The sequence below is a fragment of the Mastomys coucha genome, unplaced genomic scaffold (assembly GCF_008632895.1).
Source record: "Mastomys coucha isolate ucsf_1 unplaced genomic scaffold, UCSF_Mcou_1 pScaffold1, whole genome shotgun sequence".
In the NCBI taxonomy this organism is placed as follows: Eukaryota; Metazoa; Chordata; class Mammalia; order Rodentia; family Muridae; genus Mastomys; species Mastomys coucha.
The window spans coordinates 16636934-16660130 of NW_022196891.1; the positions used below are offsets into that span (position 1 = coordinate 16636934).

A 23197-nucleotide genomic window follows, 5' to 3' on the forward strand; every position below is an offset into this window, starting at 1 on the left:
AAATAAAACAAAAAACCCAGAAAAAAAAACCAAAAAAACCCCAAACAAATCAAGTCCAATTTGTGTTGCCCGGATACTCCCTGGAGTATGGTCAAACTCCTAGTGGCCTGCCCCTTCAAGAAAACAAACTCCTTCCCCTCTCCCACCCCAGTCAGAAGCCATCAATTGTGGAGAGCTACACTCCAGCATTCTTATCATGGCTTTTAAGAACTCCTAGTGTCTCACACTGTGGGTTCTATTGTAAGAAACCCAGACAGGCTTATAGCAACCCAAATTTAAAATCTAGAGAAGATAGGATAAAAAAAAAATGTCCTTAGGTTTTTTTTTTTGAATTGTAAAGTCAAAGGTTTAAAACCCAATGTTTTACTTTAAAAAACAAAAAACCTCATTCTTCCTTGGAACTGGGGATGACCGCTTAGTTCACAGAAACCTCCCTCCCACGTCCAGGGCCCTGTTGAGCTTCAGTGCCAAGGAACAGGGAATGGTGATTCTCGCCTATAATCTCAGCACTTCAGGAAGTAGAGGCGGGAGGATCAGGAATTCAAGGACATCGTTGCCACACAGTGGGCTTGAGGCCAGCCCTGGCTATGTGAGGATTTGTCTCAAAAAATCAAATATAATACAGTAAAAGAAAATAGGCAGGCATGGTGTTCACACCCGTGATGCCAGGGCTGTGGGGGCAGGAGGAGGTAAAGTTCAAAGCATGGCTTACAGAGAGCTTAAAGCCAGAATAGATGGCTTAGTGAGATTCTGTTTCAAAATTAGAAAAATATTAAGTAATAAGAGGGCTAGGGACGTGGCTGAGTTAGTGGAGCGCTTGCCTAGCATGTCCCAAACCCTGGGTCCTAGCACCAGCCCCAGATAAACTGGGCATTGTAATTAACACAGGAAAGGTGGAAGCAGGAGGATCAGAAATTCAATGTTATTTTTGGCTACATAGTGAATCTGGGCCAGCCTCAGCTACATAAGGCTCTGTCTTAAACAAAATGGGGGAGGAAAGACTAAAAATTCTCAAACCCAAACCAAACCTCTACTTTAATCAAAATAAATAAAACAAACATCTACTTGTGTGGTTCAGAATCCAAACATTCTGAAAAAGATAAGGCCGAGCACTTCTCAGGCTGCTCTTCCAGGCGGCCTAGGTTCAATTCCCAGCACCCACGTGGCAGCTCTCAATTGTAACTCCACTTCCAGGGGATCTGATAACTCTCTCACAGATATGCATGCAGGCAATACACCAATGCATGGGAAATTAAAACAACAAACAACCCTAAAAAACAACTCTGAAAAGAGATGCTATTAGGGTCTCCCCACCCCTTCAGCTTCGTGGTTTCCCTGTGAGCTGAATTATTGTTATCCTGGGGGGGGCTCCGGTGTCCTTGCCTGTACTTGTCTTTATAATCTGGCCCTGTTTCCACACATCACCGGACTCCTCCTTGTTGATTTCTAGAGGTTCTGTCTGAGGACCATGCTGCTTCCAGAACACCTGCTTTTGGAAAGCCCTTCCACCATTCCTCCTTGGGGACAATCGCATTGCTAGGAGCTGAAACTGCAGAGTGTACAGCTTGGGGCACTGAGTCTGAGGAAAAAAAAAAGTTCCAGGAACCTCACAGGAAGACTGCGCCCACAAAGGCACCCTCAGAATGCCAGAGGAAGACTCCAGTCTGTTCTCCCTAGACGGAAATGTACATTTGCCGCCATTCAGTTAATTAACTTGTATACTGGGGTGCACAGGTGTGCTTGCCACTGTGCAGGTGTGGAAGCCAGCGGACAACTTTTGGGAGTCAATTCTCTCTTTTCACCAAGTGGGTCCTTTAGATAGTCAGGTATGGCACCAAGAGCCTTTCCCTGCTGGCCAATTCACTGCTCCCTGCGACATCTAATTTAGAAGCCACTTGCCCCACGGTGGCCACTGAGCCTTTGAAACACAGCTCATGGAGGCATCACTTAGGCTTAGCTATTTTGAGCTAAAATCCATATAGCCACTTGTGGCTAGTCCTTGTTGTATTGAACCAGTACAGCCAAAAAAAGACCAAAAACAAAACAAAACAAAACAAAACAAAACCAGTTCCCTGGTCAGGCAGGGGTGGGTTCTAAGCGAGTCTACTGAGGTGTCTATGCCAGCAAGTACCAATAGATTGGCTAGAGGCCAGGCTCTGAGAAAATACTATTTAGCAGAAAGCCTCCAAGCCTTTTTGATCTCCTCCCACGGCCTTCTCCCTCCTGGATGTCTATAAGCCCTCACATCTCTGACCTGCTCGGCCGGCCACTCCAGCTCCGGTGGAATGGGAGGCTATGCTTGGTGGGTGGCTAGGCACACATTTCCTCCTATGCTGTCGTGAGTCCTTGCTGGAATACACGGTGCTGCTATATCTCAGTATACAGCCACTGCTTGAGGCAGCAGAAAGACAGCGTGATAGACCAAGGTACTCCACGGCATAGTTTCAAAATCTATACCAAAGGGGCTAGAGAGACAGGTCAGCCAGTAAAGTACTAGGGGCTGAGTTTGACTCCCAGAGGAAAGAACTATAAGGTCACCTAGCAGCGTGTGCTAAGAATGCCAGTGCTGGAGAGGCAGAGACAGGATGGCCCGTCAGCCTAGACTACTTGGCAAAACAGAAAGATCTGCCCAAGATTTTAGAATAGAGAGAAAAGTCATCTGGATAGGGCAGACGCGGGTCAGCAGCACTCCCGAGTTGCCCCCGGGGTACCAGATATGATGTCCCTGCTCATCTCTCAGGCTTGGGGAGGCCGCCAAGCACTCCGCGACCCTGTTCATCTGTCGGAAACAGACGGAGGCTCAAGAAAGCAACTGTGGAGCAACAGGGCTTAGAGCAAGCTTCCTCTCTGGAGCCTTTGCTTCCTTCGTAGCAGATGATGAGATTATCAGTAAAGTCCTTCTAAACCCACATTGAATCTGCTCCCAGAATCACTAAGAGTTTAGGGAGATGGTCTTTGCAGGTGACTAGCTCCCAGCTTAAAGTCTCGATACCAATGTTCTGCCATCACACCCTGCCTGGGGCAGTTGGAAAGTGGAAGTTCTCAGACTCCCGGGCTGCCGAGCCAACTTGGCCCGCTCTGATGAGAAGCTGGGCATACCTGTATTTACATCGCCCACAGTAGCTTGTTTGAAGTGACTGTAGATGAACAGCATCTCTTCATCAGTTGGCTGGGTCTTGAGGCGCTTCACCTCCTCAGCAGCTTTGTCAAATTCAGCCTGAGAGAGAGAGAGAGGGAGAAGCACGGGGATGCAGGTTGCCTGAGTGGGCGAGGTCCGGGGATGGATGGGAAAGTGGAAAGTGGAAAGCGGCACTCCTCCCCAACTCTCTCTTCCAGTCAAGATCCCCTAAAGGCCCACCTGTCCACTCAAGCAGTTAGAGCACTGTGTCAAGTGCTGGGAATAGATTTGGCTCAGAGTGGGAGTACACGCCCTTGAAAATTTTCGTGCCGGCTAACTGCCTGGGCCACCACTGGCCCAGATCCAACCATTGCTGGGGTTCCAGCAAAGCCCCGACCTATGATCAGTGGAGATCGATTGACTAGGCAGTAAGGGGAAATGTGGCGTGATCCAAACAGTCGATCAGGGTTCAGGGAGCCAGCTGGTCCCTTCCTACTGGGGCCTGGAGTTCAGGGTTGACCTCTGTCCCAGTGCCCAGATTAGGGAGAGGCAAGTGGGAGGAGCCAGAGATCGCCCTAGAGGGCTCAGTCCTAGGTAGTGGTCTCCACTGGGCGGAAGGAAAAGGGTTCTGGACCACCTCACCTACTCATCTCTCTTCTGTACAGGGGCATGCCAGGCACAAGACTCAATACCTTCCCCGACCTCCAGGCTCTTCAGCCGGGGCCTTTATGAGTGCCCCTCTATTCCATTCGGTTCTTCCCAGTGTGGGATTCAATCTTCCCTGTCCTTCCTTCCCCCTTTCTCCCGCCCCATCTTTCTTTCGAGGACCCTGTTCCTGCTTCACCCAGGAGTCCAGCCCACCCGCAACTCTAGCAGTTCCGGCGTGGGTGGCAGTTTTAGAAATCTGCAAGGGAAAGAAAGTTCCGCTCCCCAAGGCTATGAGCTGGGCTCGGTCGGATCCCGGAACAGTTGCGGGGTCTCTGAGGAAAGAGACCCCCGCTGCCCCTCAAACCCACTGCATCCTCGCAGCCCGGCGGGGCACGCGCAGTACCTGAGCCATACTGGTGAGGCGACACGGATGCCGAAAGCGCGGGAGCAAGCTCAGAGGCAGCAGCAATTTAGGTCCAGAGCGTACTGGCTAGCGCCTTTAAAAGCACACCGCCCCCCTCCCCGGTCGCCGCGTTCCAACTGAGCTCGGGCGAGCGGCGGCAGCCAATCAGAAGTCGCATCTGCTTTCGGGGGCGGGTCCACTCTAGGCGGCCAGCTCCATCCCTTCCCGGACCCAAGAGGGGATTTATTGCGCACGCGCGGGGAGGAGCCGCGGGGCACGTTGGGAGCAGGTGGGACGCGCTTCGGGTTTTTTTTTTTCCTTCGTGGGGGAAGGGACGGAAGGGACGCCCTCGGTTAGGGCAGTTGGGCAGGATCTGGCAGGAACTGAGAACGCGAGAGATGGGGTGCTGCGGGAGGAGAGTAGAAGTCAGTATGATTCTTTCCCTTTAAATCTCACGCCGAGTGGCAAGAGCCGGAAGTTGCCTCGCTCGTTGAGTCACTTCTCCGCCTAGGAAGGGATGTCCCGACTCCTTTCAGGGAATCTAGGGGAGAATCTCCGGTGCACTGCGCAGCGGCGGCCCGCTGGACCAAGCTCATACCCAGGCCTTTTCTTCTGAACTCTTGGCATATTCTTTGACATTGTCCGTAGTTTTCAGTCCTGCACCCCCGAACGCAGCCTTGTCTCCCATCAGTTGCTTTATAAAGGCGGAGATAATGTGATAGAACAAACTTGCCCGAGAAGAGGTGCCCGGCAAGCCTTGGTTAAAGTGAATAACTTTTCGAACGTTTTTTTAAACACTTGACGTGACGAGTGCTGACTCCTAGACCTTGGCCACGCAGCAGGGGACAAACAGACGAATCTATGCTACCTCGGAGCGTCTTTATAGTGGGTTCATAGTTGGTATATTTTAAAAAGGAAAGAGTTGGAAGTTATAACTGATGTGTGTGAAGAGGGGTTGGGGAGAAGGCTGAGCTGTTTGAGCGAGCCCTGCAAGTTGGAGGGAGCAGGAGTTACTGCGGACACGAAGGTTTCCTTTGAATTCTTAGTCTCAGTAACGAAATATTTTAAAACTGATTCGGAAGGAAGCTGGAGGACAATTTTATTGAAAGTTTGAGATTAAAAAAAAAAACAAAAAACCAACAGGGCATACAAGCTGAAAATGTTGACACCCGCTCGGGAAGAGGAGATGGAGGAAAAGTTATGCCTTTTAAGCTAGACGTGGAGGTCAGAGAAACTGAGTACGCCCAGAGTGTTAGGGAGAACATGCTTAGGAGTGTGCGGCAGGCTCAGAGCATTGAGTTGAGAGGACATTCAAATCCAAGAATATGTGTCCCGGGACAAAAGATTACAGCGGAGCACACAGTGAAGGAGGAGAACTAAGTAAAACACCATCAAACTGGAGAAGTAAGAGCAAAGGCTGACTAGGTGACAGCAGAGGCTGTTCATTCTGATGGAGTCGTGGGTTGGGGGTGGGGACTTTTCAGCAGAGGTGATGGTGTTATAGGAGCCTTGGCTCCATGGGAGCAGGAGGAAGGGAGACAGCACAAGTGGGTGGAAGGATTTAGTAGGCTGAAAGGAGAACTTTCTGGCAATCGATACAAAGGTCAAAGAGAGGGGCGATAGAAAATTCTCTGGAGGTCATTACAAAAGGGAGATAGTCCCTCTCCAATGCCTGATGTGTGGCCAGAGGCCTGGGCCACAGCTTCCACACCCTTTCTACCTACCCTCCACCTCGTCACTGCTGTAGTAGTTTGCAAAGGCAGGGCTGGGGGCTGCTACTCGGTGCTGGAGAGTGTCTGCCTAGTGAGGTCCTGGGTTCCATTCCCAGCCCCCGAAAAACAGAAAGCTTAAGTCCGAGCTTTCAGATGTCGCCAACAGTGTCGGTCAGGTTTTGTGGAGTGTTTGGGAAGGAGAACTTTAATTGCAGGGAACAAAGATAAATGTGTTAGTTTGTGAGCCACTTCGCTTAGAAAGCGAAAGTAGCAAAAATGTTGGAGGTGAATTTGGGGAAATTGCCTGTGAAGTATAAAAAAAAATGTAAATGTCTTTCATGGTGATGGTTTGGGGACCTTACGTCTCAGGTGGATAGCTTGTATTCCTTACTGTCGTTTTCCTCGTCGCTTCTGAAAGGAATTGATGCCATGGAGCATTGACTGGACTCACATTCGGTCAGTGGATCGTTTGGGAGTGTTACTGTTGTCTGTTTGTAGTCTGTATGTAGTATGACAGTCTGTATGTAGTTCTGGGTTGAGTTGTTGGTTGCTTGTAGGAATATAACTCACTTTATTAATTCCAGATAATGGTTCCAGATGAGGATACAGAAATTATTTCACATGGGTGAAGGAACACGCTGAAGGGTGTGGATCCTTGGGAGCTAAGCCATCTTGAGGCAGAGGGGACAGAAGAACATCTCTTTGTGGCGTTTCCCGTGCACCACGTATCAGTGAATCCGAGGGCATGCCTCTCAGCATACTTTCTGCCTCCTTCCCTTGCTGCTCAGTGACTCTTTGTTGATGTCTCAGCTATGGGCATGTCACCGCTAAGCCCCACCCTTAGAGCTTCTACCCCAGGGAGTTAGGATGGCATTTGGAGGCCATAGAAAAACTTGGGCTATTATTCCTCAGGTGCCTTTGTTTTGGAGACAGTGTCTCCTTTGTCCTCGTTGTCCTCGAACTTACCAAGTAAACAGGCTAGACTGTCTGGGCGGGTGAGCCCCGGGGAGCCTCCTTTTTCTGTCTCCCCAGCACAGGGATTATAAGCATATGCCACCATGCCTGACTGTTATGCATGGATTATAGAAATTGAACTCAAGGTTTTCATGCTCGTGTGGCAAGCACTTTATTGTCCGAGCCTTTTCAGCGTTTGGAATTTAATTATTTTTTTCTGAGACAGGGTTTCTCTGTATAGCCCTGGCTGTCCTGGAACTCACTCTGTAGACCAGGCTGGCCTCAAACTCAGAAATCCACCTGCCTCTGCCTCCCAAGTGCTGAGATTAAAGGCGTGTGCCACCACCGTCTGGCTGGAATTTAATTTTTAAAAGTTAACTGCAGGGGCTGGCAAGACGGCTCAGCTGGGAGAGCCCCTTCCCTGCTCTCATGCCCTGGCAACACGAGTGTGACCCTCAGAACTTGTGTAAAGGCAGAAGGGACAACCAAGTCCACAGAATTGCCCTCTGACTGCCATGTATGTGCTATGTCATGCATGAACTTGCATGTATGCACATAGTCCATGCACACACATGATAAAAAAAATAAAAATAATCTGCTTTGGGGCAAGTCATGACGTTTTTTGACTTACAAATTTTGACAAAACTAGAAAAGGTCATTGCTTTTCATAATCTTGAGTAATGGTGGGGTCCTCAGCTCTGCTCATGTCCTCTTGAGGAACTCTCATTATAACTTTTGTTATAATTCCACTTTTCTGCCGTCTGCTTTCTCCCATGCCTGAGCTAAGGAGAGCGGAGGTCACCAGGCACGGGGCACCGATTATCTCGTCATGCTTGTTCTTAAGAACTCAACACATCCTTATTGACTGAGTCCACTGCCTTTTTTTTCTGTGGGATCTGCTCCTTCTGCCTAGATGTAATGGCGCCCACTGTGATCCCCGGGGGAGGGAGACCAAACCAGGAGCATCCCTGAGAGTTTGAGGACAGCCTGGGCTCCACACTAAAACCTTATCTCAGAAAGCAAATGCCAAGGACTTGGGAGATGGTTCAGTTGGTAAGGCATGTGCTCTGCACACAGAGAGACCTGAATTAAGATTTCCAGCCCCACCTAATTGTTAAAATGTATTTTCTACACTGGGGACACTGATAACAGGCAAGTCCCAGGAGGTTGCTCCGTGGCCATTGTAGTCAGTGAGCTCTCGGTTTACTGAGAGATTGTCTCAAAAAGATGGAGAACGATTGTGGAAGATATCTAATGTCAGCCTCTGACACACACACACACACACACACACACACACACACACACACCACACAAAAGCATACATCACATTCATACATATAACACAACAAAAAATGTCAAAAAGAGAAAACTCAAAAAGTTCCTTTTAATTAGCTGCCAGCTTGGAAACCAACTGAATTCATTAGAGTTGATGGGCTAGAACAAAGCAGATGAATCTGGCCAGAGGCCTAGGCGATCTCTTGATAACACTCCCAGCTTTGGAAGGGGGCCTGCGGAGGATGGGGAGCCTGACCCAGCCAGCTTGTCAGTCAGACCGACTCAGCCCGTCACTAGGAGTTGTGTCAGCGTTGCAGCTTGTCCTCGTTATGAGTCTAGAAGGTATCATTGTGGCTGCCCACAGGCTTCCTTGATCTCGGCTCACTTAGATTGACCAGGTTGACCAGGTGTGCAATTCCTACTCCGAAGCAGGCCTTAGAGCACACCAGAAAGCAGTTGATTATTTTATAACTATCAGTCTCGTAACTCGAAGGATCCAACGCTGGCTACAACCCAGCAGTTTGCACTACACCTTCTGGCTATGGAAGCTAGCCAGCGGGTAGAGTGTCTCCTCACTTTGAGGTTGATTTCTGTGTGTCTGCATCCACGGGTTTCCCTTGTTGTTAGCTTAAGCCAGATGGGCAAGCCACAGAGCAGGTGAAAACTGTTTCTGCCCATTGGGTGTGAGGAGCAGATTAAGATTAAGTTTCTTGCTTTAAAGGAAACCTCTAGTTTCCAAAAGTAACCTAATCATTAAGAAAAGAGTTAAGAACTAATGCTGCATGGAAGGCGAGGGTGTTCCCACACACCCCATTAACACTCAGAGCTTGGTTTCCATTTTCTTGGAATGTGACTCCTCTGGCCACGGTCCAGCAACACAGGGGTGGCGGGGGAATAGTGTGTTTTTGAAGGGATGGGGAAGCGCTTCTGGGATAGGCGTGGGGAGAGGGGGCAGGCAGCTGGGCCCTGTGAAGGTTGAGAGAGGTAAGAGCCCAGAGAGTGGGGTAGGAAGGTGAGGGTGGCTTTCCTGCACTGCAGTAAGGGGCGGGGGGGTGCTTGCCAGCCGGGGCTCTGAATGGTCCTCCTCTTTGCCATTCTTCCTTCCCCAGACGCTGAGAGGTGGCTGCGTCAAGGCAGGTGTTAAAGGAGAGCGTGTGGGGCACACCCTGGGTACCATTCTCTACTGTCCTCTCCTCTTTCATACCCAGGCAGCATGGGTGGTGGTACCCAGTGGTGGCAGCCTTGGACACCACGAGGGCTTGAGTGTGGAAGGTGGTAGGGAAGTGTCCTTGACTCACTGGGAGAAAGGAATGGATCGGATGTTCTAAGTCATCCTCCGCTACACATCCTGTCTTAGCTCCTTTATGTGTTCACATGTGTTTGTGTGTGGGCGTAGGTGTGCATGTATGTGTGAAGGCCAGAGGACAACCTCAGCTGGTGTTCCTCAGGCACATCTACCTTTTATTCATTTTGTTGTTTTTGCACATTTCTTAAAAATGATTTTTTTTTTAAACTGTGTGTGTGTCTGTGTGTCTGTGTGAGTGTATGCTGTGTGTGTGCAGGTACCCACGGAAGCCAGAGAGGATATCAGTTTACCTTGGAACTAGAGTTATAGGTGGTTGTGAACTGCTCCATTTTTCTTACTGAAAATCGGTGTGTGTGTGTGTGTGTGTGTGTGTGTGTGTGCGCGCACACGTGCGTGACAGTGTATGCATGTTCAAAGGCCAGTTTGCAGGAGTGAGTTTCCTCCTACCTTCTCAAGGCAGACTATATCTTTTATGCCGCTCCCCTGCATCCTCCGTGCTAGCTGGCCCTCCAGGTTCCAGGTGTCCTTCTGTCTCTGCCTCTTAATCTCATTGTAGGAGTTCTGGGATCACAGTCCTGAGCCTACACATCCGGCTTTTCACATGGGCTCTGGGAACTGAACTCAAGTCGCCAGGCTTACAAGGCAAAGGCTTTTCTCTGCTGAGTCACCTTAGTGGCCCCACCTCGTTTCTGAGACGGGAACTCTTCCTGGACTGGACTGGAGCTCCCTGGCTAGGATCTGCTTGTCTCTGCTTCCTCAGTGCTCATTACAGTGCTTGCTACCATTGCTATCGTGCCCAGGCTATGTTTTAAACATGGGGTTTGGGGATTTAGCTCCTTGTTTAAGGTCCTCGCGCTTGCAAGGCTTCACCAACCAAGGCGTTTCTCTAGCCCTTTCTTAGTGCCTTTCTTTGACAAGGAAGGGGATCATAGACATTATCACTAGACAGAGGGACACGTTCTATTCTTCTTAGCAGCTGAGCTGAGGTGGGGCTCCTGCTCTCCCTGGGCCTCTGCAGCCACCTTGCTGGCGAATGCCTTGCTACTGTTATGGCTTGCCCTCCATGGATGTTAAGATGGGCTAGGAGGGTGGCCTGACTGCAGTGGATGGAGGGGCAGTGCTGGCTGGCCCTCCAGTAGGTCTCTCTTACACCACCCTCTGTGGAGAGGGAGGAATGTGTGTGTCACCAGTGATGGGGTGAAAGCTGGAGATCCTCATAGCCATGGGGAAGATGGGAATAGGGTGCCCTGTGGCCCAGATCCCTTCCTCCTCTGACAGATGATGGGGCCCCATTAAAGCCCGGTGAGGATGGGACTTGTCACATCCTTCTGATCACACGTTTCTGATCCAGGTATGGTCGCAGTCTTTTGTGGTCTCTCCTGGAGCAGAGCCATCCCTGCCCTGAAGCTTTTTAACTTGCTATGTTCCTTCTGTGCTGATACTTTGTCTAAAAATTGCAAACGTGTGTGTGTGTGTATGTGTGTGTGTGTGTGTGTGTGTGTGTGTGTGAGAGAGAGAGAGAGAGAGAGAGAGAGAGAGAGAGAGAGAGATTAATTCTGATGTGTATGCCCTTGTGACTATGTGTGCCTATGGAAGCTAGAAGAGGGTGTTGGATCCCCTGGAGCTAGGGTCACAGGAGGTTGTGAGTCCCCTGATATGGGTGCCAAAATTGGGTTCTCTGCAAGAGCAGCAGGTGCACTTAATCATAGATCCATCTCCCCAGCCTCTGAAGCTTTCTGATTTTGATTCATCATTGGCGTTTATGAGATTGGAGAGTTGCTAAGCAGTGATGTCTGAGACCCAAGAAACTTCAGGAAACTAGTCCACCACTATCTTGTGCCTCAGATCCTGAGGTCCCTAGCTTGCCTGCCCTCCTCCCTCCATGTTTCAGAGTTGAGCTTGGTTTTGTACAGAACATCAGGATTTGAAATTGTACTTAGCAGGAAATATAGGGAAAAGAACATCATCTCTTTATGTAGGACAGCACCGCTTGGAGCTCATTATTGAGATTTGTTCTTATTTATGTGTATCTGTGTGTGTCTTTGTGCGAGCATGTACACACGTATAGGGATACTCACAGAGGCCAGAAAGGGATGTCAGTCAGATCTGGAACTGGAGTAATAAAGCTATTGTGAGCTGCCCAGTGTGGGCACTGGGAACTGAACTCGAGTGCCAGTGCCCACATTGGAAGAGCAGTGCTCTTAGCCACGGAGTCGTCTCTCCAGCCTCTGAATCTGATTTTGCCAGGCGTAGTAGGACACACCTATAATTCAGTGTTTGAAAGGGATGAGACAGAAAGATTTCAAGTTTTAGGTTTAGGTTGGTGTCCGTAGCTAGACTCCGTCTCAAGCAACCAAACACCCCTCCCCCAACAAACAAAACAATAAATAGACTATTTAAAAATTTAAACTATGTATATTGCCTGCATATATGTCTGTGTACCACATGCATACCCGGTGCCCACAGAAGGCAGAAGAGGGAGTTGGGCCCCGGAGCTGGAGTTACAGATGATTGTGAACAGCCATGTCGGTGCTGGGAACTGAGCCGGGTCCTCCGCAAGAGTTACAAGTGGTTTTAACTGCGGAGCTACCTCTCCAACCCCTTCTTAGACTGTTTTTGTACTATGAATTTATTTTTTGTGCATGTGTATGTAAATACATGGGCATGTGTGTGGAAGAAGTCAGAAGACAACTCGTGAGAGTGGTTTCACTCCTTCCACCATGTGGGTCCTGGCTCCTCAGGCTTGGATGCAAATGCTCTCACCCACTGAGCCATTCCGCCAGTTCTCCTGGACACAGCCTCCTGTGCGAGTCTTAAAAGTCCAGTGAAGATTCTCGTGTTTCCAGTGTCTCCATTAGTGTGGCTGTGGTTATTGGAAAGTTGGGTATAAGGCAGAACACCACCGTATATTAAGATGGTCCCGGGATGTGGTGGGTAAAGCTCTCACCTTGCAAGGGTGAAGACCTAAGTTCAAGTCCCCAGGACCCATGCAAAGGTTGGATGTGGGAACGTTATATCTTCATCTTCATTCCCAGTGCTCCTACTGGAGATGGGAGGAGGAAACAGCGAAATCTCTAGAAGAAGCTCATGGGCCAGTTAGCCTGACTATGCAGTGGCCAAACAACAGGAAACTCTCAAACAGGATGAAAGGATTTTTTTAAAAAAGAAAAGAAGAACATGAAAAAGAACGCCGGTGGTCAGCTACTTTACTAGTTTGTCCACTAAACCTGACACCGGTCGACTGAGCCTATTTACTGCGTACTTTTGAGTGTTCAGCAGACGTGGTTTGTCTTACAAACACCCTTCCTGGCCCACGCATTGCCAGATGGCATCTGGAATTTACCTCTCCTAGGTGCCCTCTCTGTTGCCCCCAGGATGCTCACCTCACTGCTCTTTCCAGCCTGTCACATGCTTCCTTCATGGGACTTGCTCTGGATGGAACTCAGACACGCCGCATTCGTGAATGACCGACCCCGTTCCCGTAACTCCTCCGTCCTCCTTTGTCTGTCTGTAGAGTGAGGATGACCGCGGAGAGTCTAGAGCTCTGTTGGAGCTTGACACTGGGGACGGCGGGCACCACCATCACAAGAATAGTTTCCAGTCAGAAGCTGAACAGACATAAGAGACGAGGTCAAATCTTGTGTGTGTTTCTGTGATGTCAGAATCAGAAGAGGCGGCTCAGGGGGTAGAGGCACTTGCTGCTAACCCTGGCAGCCTGGCAGCCTCTCCCCATGACTCACACGGTGGAGGGAGAGAACCAGGAGACACGTCCTCTGACCTCCCCATGTGCATTCACACTCACATGCGTGCACACATGAGCACATAAATATATTTTTTAAATATTTTAAAATATTTGTGTCTGTGTCTCAGCCTGGCTAGACTGGCCAGCCAGTAAGCCCCAGGAATCTTATTTCTGCTCCCACCCCCCAGCATTTGCCACAATAGCCAGCTTTTATGTGGTGCTAGGGATTGAACCCGGGTCCTCACCTTAGTTCTGCAGGCACTTCTCCTACTGAGCCATCTCCCTGGCTCGTGTCATTTCTTCAAAAGAAAAAAAAATTAACATTTATTTGAGAGAGGGGGGCGGGTATATGGGAATGCACTTGTACCTTGGTGCATATGTCAGAGGAATTCTTGTGGGCATCAGTTCTCTCTTTCCTGGGGTTGAAACTTAGGTCTTCAGGTTTGGCAGCCATCTAAGCGGTCCTCATGTGACCTTTCCTTATTGGCACCATTGTAACTAGTCAAGAACTACTCTGTTCTTTTCGGTTAGGAATTGTGGAATAAGGCATTGGCATGATTTAGGGGTAGAGCTGGTAGTGAGTCTCCATTCTAATGGTAGTCAATATCTGAATAATTGGGTTACTTTAAAAAACAATAGTTTAAACAAACAATATAAAAACTGCTTTTCAGAGACTAGATAGATATGAGTTTGACCCCCAGAACCTATGTGAAAACCACAGGCATGGTGGCAGGCTCTGGAATTCCAGCACTGGGGAGGCAGAGGCAGGTCCCTGGGGCTCTGGCCAGCTGGCCTTAGTCCACAGCTAAGCTCTCATAATTCCAGGCCAGTGAGAGACCATGCCTGTCTCAGGAGGTCGACAGCAATCCTGAGAGTGATACCTGGGGTTGTCCTCCAGCCTCCACACACATATACAGGTGTGTGCTCACACATGTGCAGATGTGTGCACACACACCTAGCATTGTCCTCTAGCCTCCACACACATGTGCAGGTGTGTGCACACATGTGTTGAAGGCCCTGCAATTCATGCACCTGTGCTGCTTGTTCCGCCCTGGAGTCCCCTTCTCTTTATCTGTGTCTTAGAAACAAGGTGCAGAATGGCTTAAACCAGCAGAAATCTGCTGTCGCAGAGCTACGCAGGCCCACACTTTGTGGAACAGGCTATCACCAGCATTCTGGTTTTCTTTCTGCTGCTGTTATAAAAACACTTGGACCAAGACCAACTTGGGGAAGCAGAGGGGTTGATTTTACCTACAGGTCGCAGTTCATCATTGAGTAAAGTCAGGTCAGAAACTCAAAGCAGGAGTTTGAAGCAGAAGCCATGGAGGAACACTGCTTGCTGGCTCACATACTGGCCCCTGCTTAGCTAGCTTTCTTACACAGCTGGGACCCCTGTCCAGGGAATGGCGCTGCCTACAGTGGGCTGGGCTCTCGAAAGCATGTCCCACCCCTACCCCCACTGAGCTATCCATCCCTCGACTGAGACTCCCTCCTCAGGTGACTGAGGCTCTGTCACCTTGACAGGAGAAGCTAACTAGGGCAAGCAGACTGAAGCCTTCCCACGGCCCAGTCACCTCCCTGAGGCCTTACCTCACAATGCTGTCACATTGGTGGTTAGGTTTCAAAATGCACATTAGGAGGCATTCTCCCTGCTGAGTCAAAGGATAATAGTTCTGTGCCTATAATTCCAGTACTTAAGAAGCTGGACTTTTCGTTCAAGGCTAGTTGGGGCTACATAGTGAGCCACCATCTCAGGACAAGACGGAAAAACAGAACAACAACAAATCCAGCAGTGTGCTGGGTTTCCTTTGGGGTGGTAAGAAGCTGAAGAACCAGTCGCATCTCCTTGGTGGTCAAAGGGATCGCAAGGTTCCTAAGGAACTTAAATTGCCATGCGTTGTGCTACTTTCTTTGTCACATGGAAAGAATACCTGACAGAAGCAACTTCAGGGAGGAAGGGTTTTACTATGGCTCACAGTTTGAGGGTGCAGCCCATCATGGCGGGGAAGGCACCGCAGCAGGAGCCCGAGGCATCCACAGTCAGGCAGCAGAGAGATGGATGCTGGTGCTCGGTTTGCTTTCTCTGTTTAACTCACTCCAGGACCCCAGCCCACGGGATGGTGCTGCCCACATTCAGGCTGAATCTTCCTGCTTCTGTTAACCCAGTCGAGAAACTCTGACAGAAACTGCCCATCGGTTTGTCTCCTAGGTGATTCTAGGTCCTGTCTAGTTGGCAGTCAATATTAACTATCCCCAGAGTGGCGAAGTGACTCCCAAATTCTGCTGACAGAGATGAGAAGATCCCAGCACAGCCAGGGCTGGCAAAAGTACTGCTGTGACTCAGCAGCCAGTAGCTTGCTGTTTTATGCAATAAGCTTTTGGGATATCCAGAGCTGGGTCATTTGCCTTAAATCCTGGCCACCCACTGACGACAGATGGCAGGGAGTTTGTCTTGCTAGCATTTCTCTCCACATGTAGCTCCTCCAGACTGAGAGGTCCCTCTGCCTCTGTGGGTTGGGTAGTACCAGCATCCGTGAATGCCCCTTCCTATGGTACTTGTAGGTGTGGGAGGCAACCGTGTTGAATTGGCTAATGACTCTATACTCTAGGCATGCCAGGTTCCTTTCCTTCTGTTGTTTGAATTTTTAAGATTTTATTTAAAAAATTGAGAGAGAGGAAGAAAGAGAGGGAAAGAGAGAGAAGGAGAGAGAGAGAAAGAAAAAGATTGATCGTATACTTGAGGCCAAAAAGGGAAATTAGTTCCCTGAAGCTGTGGTTACAAGTAATTGGGAGCTGCCCGGCTGGGTGCTGGGAATTGAACTCTGGTCCTTTGAAGAAGCACTCTTAACCACTGAGCCATCTCACTAGATGCCAGAGCATCTCTTGAAAGCCCATATGTTAGAGCAGTGGTTCTCAAGTGTCCTAATGCTGTGACCCTTTAATCAGGTTCCTTGTGTTGTGGTGACCCCCATTCATTGTTTCACTGTTATGTCCTAACTGGAATTTTGGTAGTTATGAATGATAATGTAAATGTCAGTGTTTTCTGATGGTCTTAGGTGACGCCTGTGAAAGGGTCATTCAGTCCCCAAAGGGGTTGCGACCCACACTTTAGAAGCGTGGCCCTCCAGCTGGTGTGGTTGGGAGGTGGCAGAGCCCTTTGGGAAATGGGACCTGTGAGAAATCTTTGGATCACTGGGTGTAAACCCTCATCTCTCTTTCTCTCTCTCTCTCTCTCAGTCTTTGTGCCCTGACCTTGAAGTGAGTGGTTCTGTTCTGACACATTTTTGTACTGTCTTTACTCCCATAGGCCTGAAGCAGTGGGGCCACAGATGGTTAACTGACTGAGAACTTTTGGTCTGTGAGCCAAAGTAAATCTTTTGTTTTCATTGTCTTAGTGTGCTACTGCTGAAGAGACGCCATGGCAATGGAGATTCTTGCAAAGGAAAACGCTTAACTGGGGCTTGCTTATAGTTTCAGAGGTTTAGTCTTATGGCCTGGACCATGGTGGCATGCAGGAACACATGGTAGCTGAGAGTTCTATGTCTGGATCCGTGGCAGCAGGAAGAGCCACTGAGCCTGGCCCAGCGCCAGTGACACACTTCCATCATTGTGGGGAAGTTGAGATGGTAGGAACTTGAAGCAGCTGTGTACATAGTCAAGAACAAAGAGCAGAGAAATAACCTACGCATGCAAGTGTTCAGCTCAGTGTCTCCACTCTTAGGATTCCCTGCCTAGGGAATGGTGTCACCCACAGTGGAAAGGTCTTCAGTGAACATAATCAAGACAATCCCTCACAGACATGCTCACAGACCAACTCCATGTAGACAGTCCTTCCTTGAGACTGTCTTCCGTGTAATCCTAGATTGTGAGGAGTTGATAATTGGAACTAGCCATACAGTCGTCTCACCAGCCCTATACACCCCCCCTCTTTGAGACAGAGTCTCATATACCCTAGGGTGTTCTCAGACTCGCTATCTATTGAGTTTCTGGTTTGAATGCCTGGTTTGATCAGACCCAGGGTCTTGTGCATGCTGTGTAAGTGCTCTTCCAGCCCACCCACATCTGTTGCCTGATGATCTAAAACTTGATGTTGTTGGAAGACATACCCTTGGATCAGGGATGAAGGCCTCTTGTTCATGGCACAGCCAAGAGTACTTATCATTTGTATTAATTTCTCTTGCCCTAAATTCCCACGGATCAGGGCTCTGTGGCTCAGAGTTTGATACATATTCGTGTGTTTGTGGCACAGCTGCAGAACCTCAGTTTTAGGTAATCTGAACCTTTACAATAGGACCACAAGCTACTTTCCCCCTGAGAGAGATCCTGTCTTCATTGTACTAGACAGTAGCCAGACCTGCCTGCTCTGCTGCTAGGAGATCCCATCTCTGTCTTGCTGAGTTGCTAGAAGCCATATATCCTAGAAAGATTGCTTAAAACAACAGCAGCCACTTCCTGCGCTCGTCATGCGCACACAAACTGTGCGAGGCCCAACACAGAAGGATGAAGCTCCTCCCCGATGGACAGTGCAGGGGCTAGAGTGGGCTCAGTGGGCTAGTGCTTACTTTACCAGCAGGAGGACCTGAGTTCAGAGCCCCAGAACCTATATACGGAGCTGGATATACTCTGGGCCTGGTGCCACATGCATTTAATCTCAGCACTCCAGAGGCAGGAATAGAGGCAGGTAGCTCTCTGTGAATTTGTGGCAGCTCCATCTATACAATGAGTCCCAGGCCAGTTAGTGATATACCGTGAGGCCAAAATAGCCAGACACAGTGGCCCCTGTCTCTAAGCCTGGCACAGAGGAAGACAGGTGAATCTCTGGGGGTCACTTGCCAGCCAAGCCAGTGATGTCTCAGTTCAGTGAGAGACCCTATCTCATCAAATACAGTAGAGGGCAATTGAGGGAGACACCCTAAAAGCCCTTATAGACACCTAGGCACCTACACACACACACACACACACACACACACACACACACACACACGCATGAGAGACAGACAGAGAGAGACAGAAAGAGACAGAGAGACAGAGGCAGAGGCAGAGACATGCATGATGCATGAACCGTCTTCCTCTTAAGTCTGGAGCACTCACCGCCTTGGGTCATTTCTTAGGTGTCAACATGCCCTCAGTATGGAAAACAAGAGATTGTTTTGCACATTTGCTCAAGATGAAAGACCAAGGGCAAGTCTGTGGAGCTACAGGTGTCTGTGCCAGCAGGCCAGAGACCGGAAGAGCAAATGGGATCTTGTGCTTATCTACTTACTCGGCATTGACAGTGACCCATCCTCAGCTGCTAAGTCACACTGTGAGAAGCTTCAGTGCATGGAGAACATGTGTGGGAGTTATTAGGTTATTATTATTAATAGTAGTTATTAGATTAGCTCATGTTTATTTTGAACCTACCTTGTTACTTAAATGCCAACAGGTGGAAGGTTTTATCTTTTTAAACTTATCTTAAAATGATCCACACTTTAAAAAGCATCCTTTTAATTTAGATTCGTTCTATTTTTCTGTGAGTGTCTGTATGTGGGTTTGTGCATGTGAGTGCCAATGCTCATGGAATCCAGGAGAGGGCCCTGGATTCCTTGAAGCTGGAGTTGTAAGCTGTCCGGTGTGAGTATTGGGATCTGAACTTGGTTCTCTGTGAGAGGAACATGCTCCTGACTGGTAAACCATCTGTGGTGTTTGAATAAGAGTGGCCCCCATAGGCGCATATACGTGATTGCTTAGTCACCACGGACTGGCACTCTTTGAGAAGGATTAGAAGGTGTGGCCTTGTTGGAGGAAGTGTTTGGTGGGCTTTGAGTTTTCAAAAGCCCATGCCTGGTCCCCCTCCCATCTCTTTCTCCCCTGCCTCTCTCTTAGTTAACTTCTCCAGCATCCCACCTGCCTGCCACCATGTTCTCTGCTGCCATGGTTCCTACCATGATGACAATGGTAAGCTGTAAGCAACTCCAAGCAAGCTCCCAGTCAAATGTTTTCCTCTTATAAGAGTTGCCATGGTCATGGTATCCTCTTCAGAGCAATAGACAGTGACTAGGGCACCATCTCTCCAGCTACAGGCCTTTCCTGAATTAACATTGGAAGTGTGTTTCTTAAAAGTTTTGTCAGTGAAATGTGACCACACTAATCTTTCTAGTACTGGTACTAGACTGGGACTTTGGTTTGCAGTGTGTAAGCAACTAAAGAAAGAGGGTGGGAAGTTTGCAGATGTTCATTTGACTGTCACATGGTCCTAGTTTTATATTATTAATTATTGTCGTTGGTCTTTAGATTGTACACATTTATTATATATGTTACTGTGTGTATGCATGTGGGAGGGTGCACGTCCTGTAGCCTGTGTGGAAAGCACAACTTGGAGGAGTCAGCTCTCTGCTTCTCCTGAGTGGGCGCAGGGATTGAACTGAAGGCCTCATTGCTTCTGTGGCAGCCACTTTACCAACTGAGCCATCTCCCTAGGCCATGTCTCAGGTCTTATACCTGGCCATCTCTGCTAGTTTCACTACTCGAAGTTGCTTTCTTCTTGTGACCAAAATACCAAAGAGACAAGTTCAAGGGGAAAGGTTTACCAGAGCTCATAGTTTCAGAGGGCTCATACATACATACAGGGAGCGTACAGCAGAGGGCTCATACATACATACAGGGAGCGTACAGCAGAGGGCTCATACATACATACAGGGAGCGTACAGCAGAGGGCTCATACATACATACAGGGAGCGTACAGCAGAGGGCTCATACATACATACAGGGAGCGTACAGCAGAGGGCTCATACATACATACAGGGAGCGTACAGCAGAGGGCTCATACATACATACAGGGAGCGTACAGCAGAGGGCTCATACATACATATAGGGAGCATACAGCAGAGGGCTCAGACCATCCTGATGGGGAGGGTATGACTGATTGTCATATGGGAATCAGAGAAGAGCGGATATATAAAAAGGCCAAAGCAAACCTCAAAGGACAAGCCCCCAGTGATCTATTTCTTCCAGTCAGGCCTTGCCTCCCACTTCTCACTGCCTCCCGAGGTGCCATTGTCTTCTGAGTTCATCCAATCCTTTCCTTAGGTCAGAGTCCTTGTGATGTAAGGGTCCTTGTGATGTAACAGTCCTTGTGATGTAACGGTCCTTGTTACGTAAGGGTCCTTGTGATGTAACGGTCCTTGTGATGTAAGGGTCCTTGTGATGTAACGGTCCTTGTGATGTAAGAGTCCTTGTGATGTAAGGGTCCTTGTGATGTAATGGTCCTTGTGATGTAAGGGTCCTTGTGATGTAAGGGTCCTTGTGATGTAAGGGTCCTTGTGATGTAAGGGTCCTTGTGATGTAATGGTCCTTGTGATATAATGGTACTTGTGATGTGATGTAAGGGTCCTTGTGACGCACACGCCTGGGGGACATACTCAGACATGTGCTGCTGTTCTCCTGGGCGTTTCTGAATCAACCTAGAAACTGAAATTAGCCATCTGGCAGCTGGGGTGACTCAGCCTGTTAGCGGACTTGCTGGGCAAGCCTGACTCCATGAGCTCCACCCCTGACTCCATGAGCTCCACCCCTGAAGCCCATCCCACAAGCTGTCTTCTGACCTCTGACATGCTGACCCCGTGATGCACACACGCACAAACTAATAATGAATAAATAAAACAAGAAGCCATCGCAACATTGCACATATGAAGCACATTTATTTTTAAAGAAAGCAGGGCCAGTGAGGTGGCTTAGCTGCCAAGCCTGGCGGGTGACTCTAGTTCAGTACCTGACTCACAGTATAAGAGAGAACAGACCTCCAGGCTGTTCTCAGACCTCCACATACTTCCACCTGCCCACCAGATACATACAGTTTAAAAACTTAAAACAGTCAGCTTGGGGCTGGCGAGATGGCTCGGCGGGTAAGAGCACTGATTGCTCCTCTAAAGGTCATGAGTTCAAATCCCAGCAACCACATGGTGGCTCACAACCACGCCTAATGAGATCTGACGCTCTCTTCTGGTACGTCTGAAGACAGCTACAGTGTAATTATAATAAATAAATAAATAAATTTTAAAAAATGTTTAAAACAGTAAACTTTTACACTTAGAATACTGATCTCTAAATATAGAGCAAACTAAGCATTTAAGGTAATATGAATGTGATTAGTTTTTGGTTCGTGTTAAGCCATACCTTTTGGGAAGCTGTACTTTCTCTGTACAGTTAAGACCTTTAAAGCAAATGCCATCTATAGAAGTTCTGAGTTTTGTAAAACTCAAACTGATGGAATAAATATCATTCTAAAATGGTGCCTGTTCAATTTCCAGCCATACGCAACATCAGGCATACAGACAAATGGAATAGAATAGAGGACCCAGAGATAACCCATGTAGCCACAGCCACTTAACTTTGACAAGAAGTGTCAGAAACATGCATTGGTTAAAGATTGCCTCTTCTGCACATGTGCTGGGGAGGCTGGATTTCCTTCCAAAGGCAAGACAGTGAAACCACACACACAGCTCCCGCTTGGCACGAACCCCAGTGTAAGACCTGAAACTTGGAGATGGTTGGGAGGAAAACACATAGAGATACAGTCAGACGCTTGGGAGCTGGTCGGTGAAGAGCAGGGGACCTGGGTTCAGTTCCCAGCGCCCGTGTCTGGCCGCTCGTAAGAGCTTGTAACTGCAGTTCCAGGGCATCCGGAGCCTCTGGCCTCCTCTAGCACTGCTCTTAAAAAAAAAAAAAAAAATACAGGCGTGGGTATCTGAGAAGGACTCCAGGCACAGGAAATAATCCTAAAAATTGACAAGTGGGATTAGATAAATTTAGAAGCACAGCAAAGGAAATGGCTAAGGCTACAGAATTAGAAAAAAACCCATCTTTACCAGTGTCAGACAGGGGATGGCTATGTAGACTGTACAATATCTGGGGAAAGTACCAGACGGAGCAGACTGTCCAGTTAATAAATATCCTAAGGAACTGAAAAGACAGTGTTCAAAAGAATAGACACACTTTAAAATATATATATTTTAAAACCAGTATCTTTAGCCACCTGGGAAATGTAGGCCAAAGCTGAGTTGAGATTCTGTCTCCCAGGCATCAAGATGGCTCAGCCCTCAGTCAAGGCGCTTGCCACCAAGCCTGAAGACGTGAGTTCAATCCCTGGGACTCACAAGGTAGAGAGAAGTCGTAGATTCCATCTCACCTTAGTCAGGGTTGCTATCATCAAGGAGCTAACTGGCAGGCAGTGCTGGTGAGGATGTGGGGGAAGAGCGTTATTTGCATTTAGTGGGAATGTAGACTTGTGTGTAGAAAACAGTATGGAGGTCGCTCAGCTAAAGCCAGGAATCATCCAGCTATCCTAGCCTTGAATGTAAACGTGAAAGCCTCGGGCTCAGTGGTTCTCAGCCTTCCTAAGGCTGAGACCCATTAACACAGTTCCTCCTGTCGTGGTGACGCCCAACCATACGATTATCTTCATTGCTGCTTCGTAACTGTAATTTTGTTACTGTTGGGAATCATAGTGTAATTATCTGTGTTTTCTGATGGTCTTACGTGACCCCTGCAGAGGGTTGTTTGACCCTAGAAAGGGGTCGTGACCTATGGGTTGTGAATCACTGCTCTAAATCAGCATACCGCAGAGACACTGCCTACCCTTGTTTCTTGGCTGTTATTCACAAAAACCGAAGCAGCCTAGAGGTCTGTCAATAGATGAATTAACTGGTAATGAATATGCTGTGGAATCTTATTTAACTGTGAAGAAAGCAAAATTCTGACATTTGCAGGCAATGGATGGAACTGGAGGTAATTATGATAGGTCAGGATCATAAATTCAAATACTTTGTGTTTTCTCTAGAGCCACTTTTATACACTGACTCTAAAGTGTGTATGTGTGAGTGAGTGTGTGTGGGTGTGGGGGGGCATAGGAAGGGGACCATGCAAGGGGAGGAAGAGATCTTAAGGGAGGGGAAAGAGGAAAAGTAGAAAGAGAATGCTTGGGACATGGAAGCTGACCAGGGAGCCGCTGGACGGGAGGGAGGGCATGGGAGTGGGAGGAGGGAGGGCATGGGAGTGGGAG

General features: G+C 48.6%; 2 protein-coding genes across 8 annotated transcripts in view; one reads left to right on the forward strand and one right to left on the reverse strand.

Annotated features, from left to right (window-relative positions):
• Dbi (diazepam binding inhibitor, acyl-CoA binding protein) overlaps positions 1-4326 on the reverse strand; it is an 8212-nt gene extending 3886 nt beyond the window's left edge. The window contains exons 1-2 of the mRNA XM_031380751.1: positions 4170-4326; positions 3100-3217 (exon numbers count right to left, since the gene is read on the reverse strand). Of these exons, the coding sequence (XP_031236611.1) occupies positions 3100-3217; positions 4170-4178 (127 nt within the window). The 5' untranslated portion in view covers positions 4179-4326. The remainder of the gene's footprint in view (positions 1-3099; positions 3218-4169) is intronic.
• Positions 4327-4400: 74 nt separating this feature from the next.
• The window catches only part of CUNH2orf76 (chromosome unknown C2orf76 homolog), a 69727-nt gene continuing 50930 nt past the window's right edge, over positions 4401-23197 (forward strand). For all 7 annotated transcript variants that reach the window (XM_031380730.1, XM_031380725.1, XM_031380746.1 and 4 more), the window contains exon 1: positions 4401-4458. The gene's annotated coding sequence lies outside the window, so the exon portion shown is untranslated. The remainder of the gene's footprint in view (positions 4459-23197) is intronic.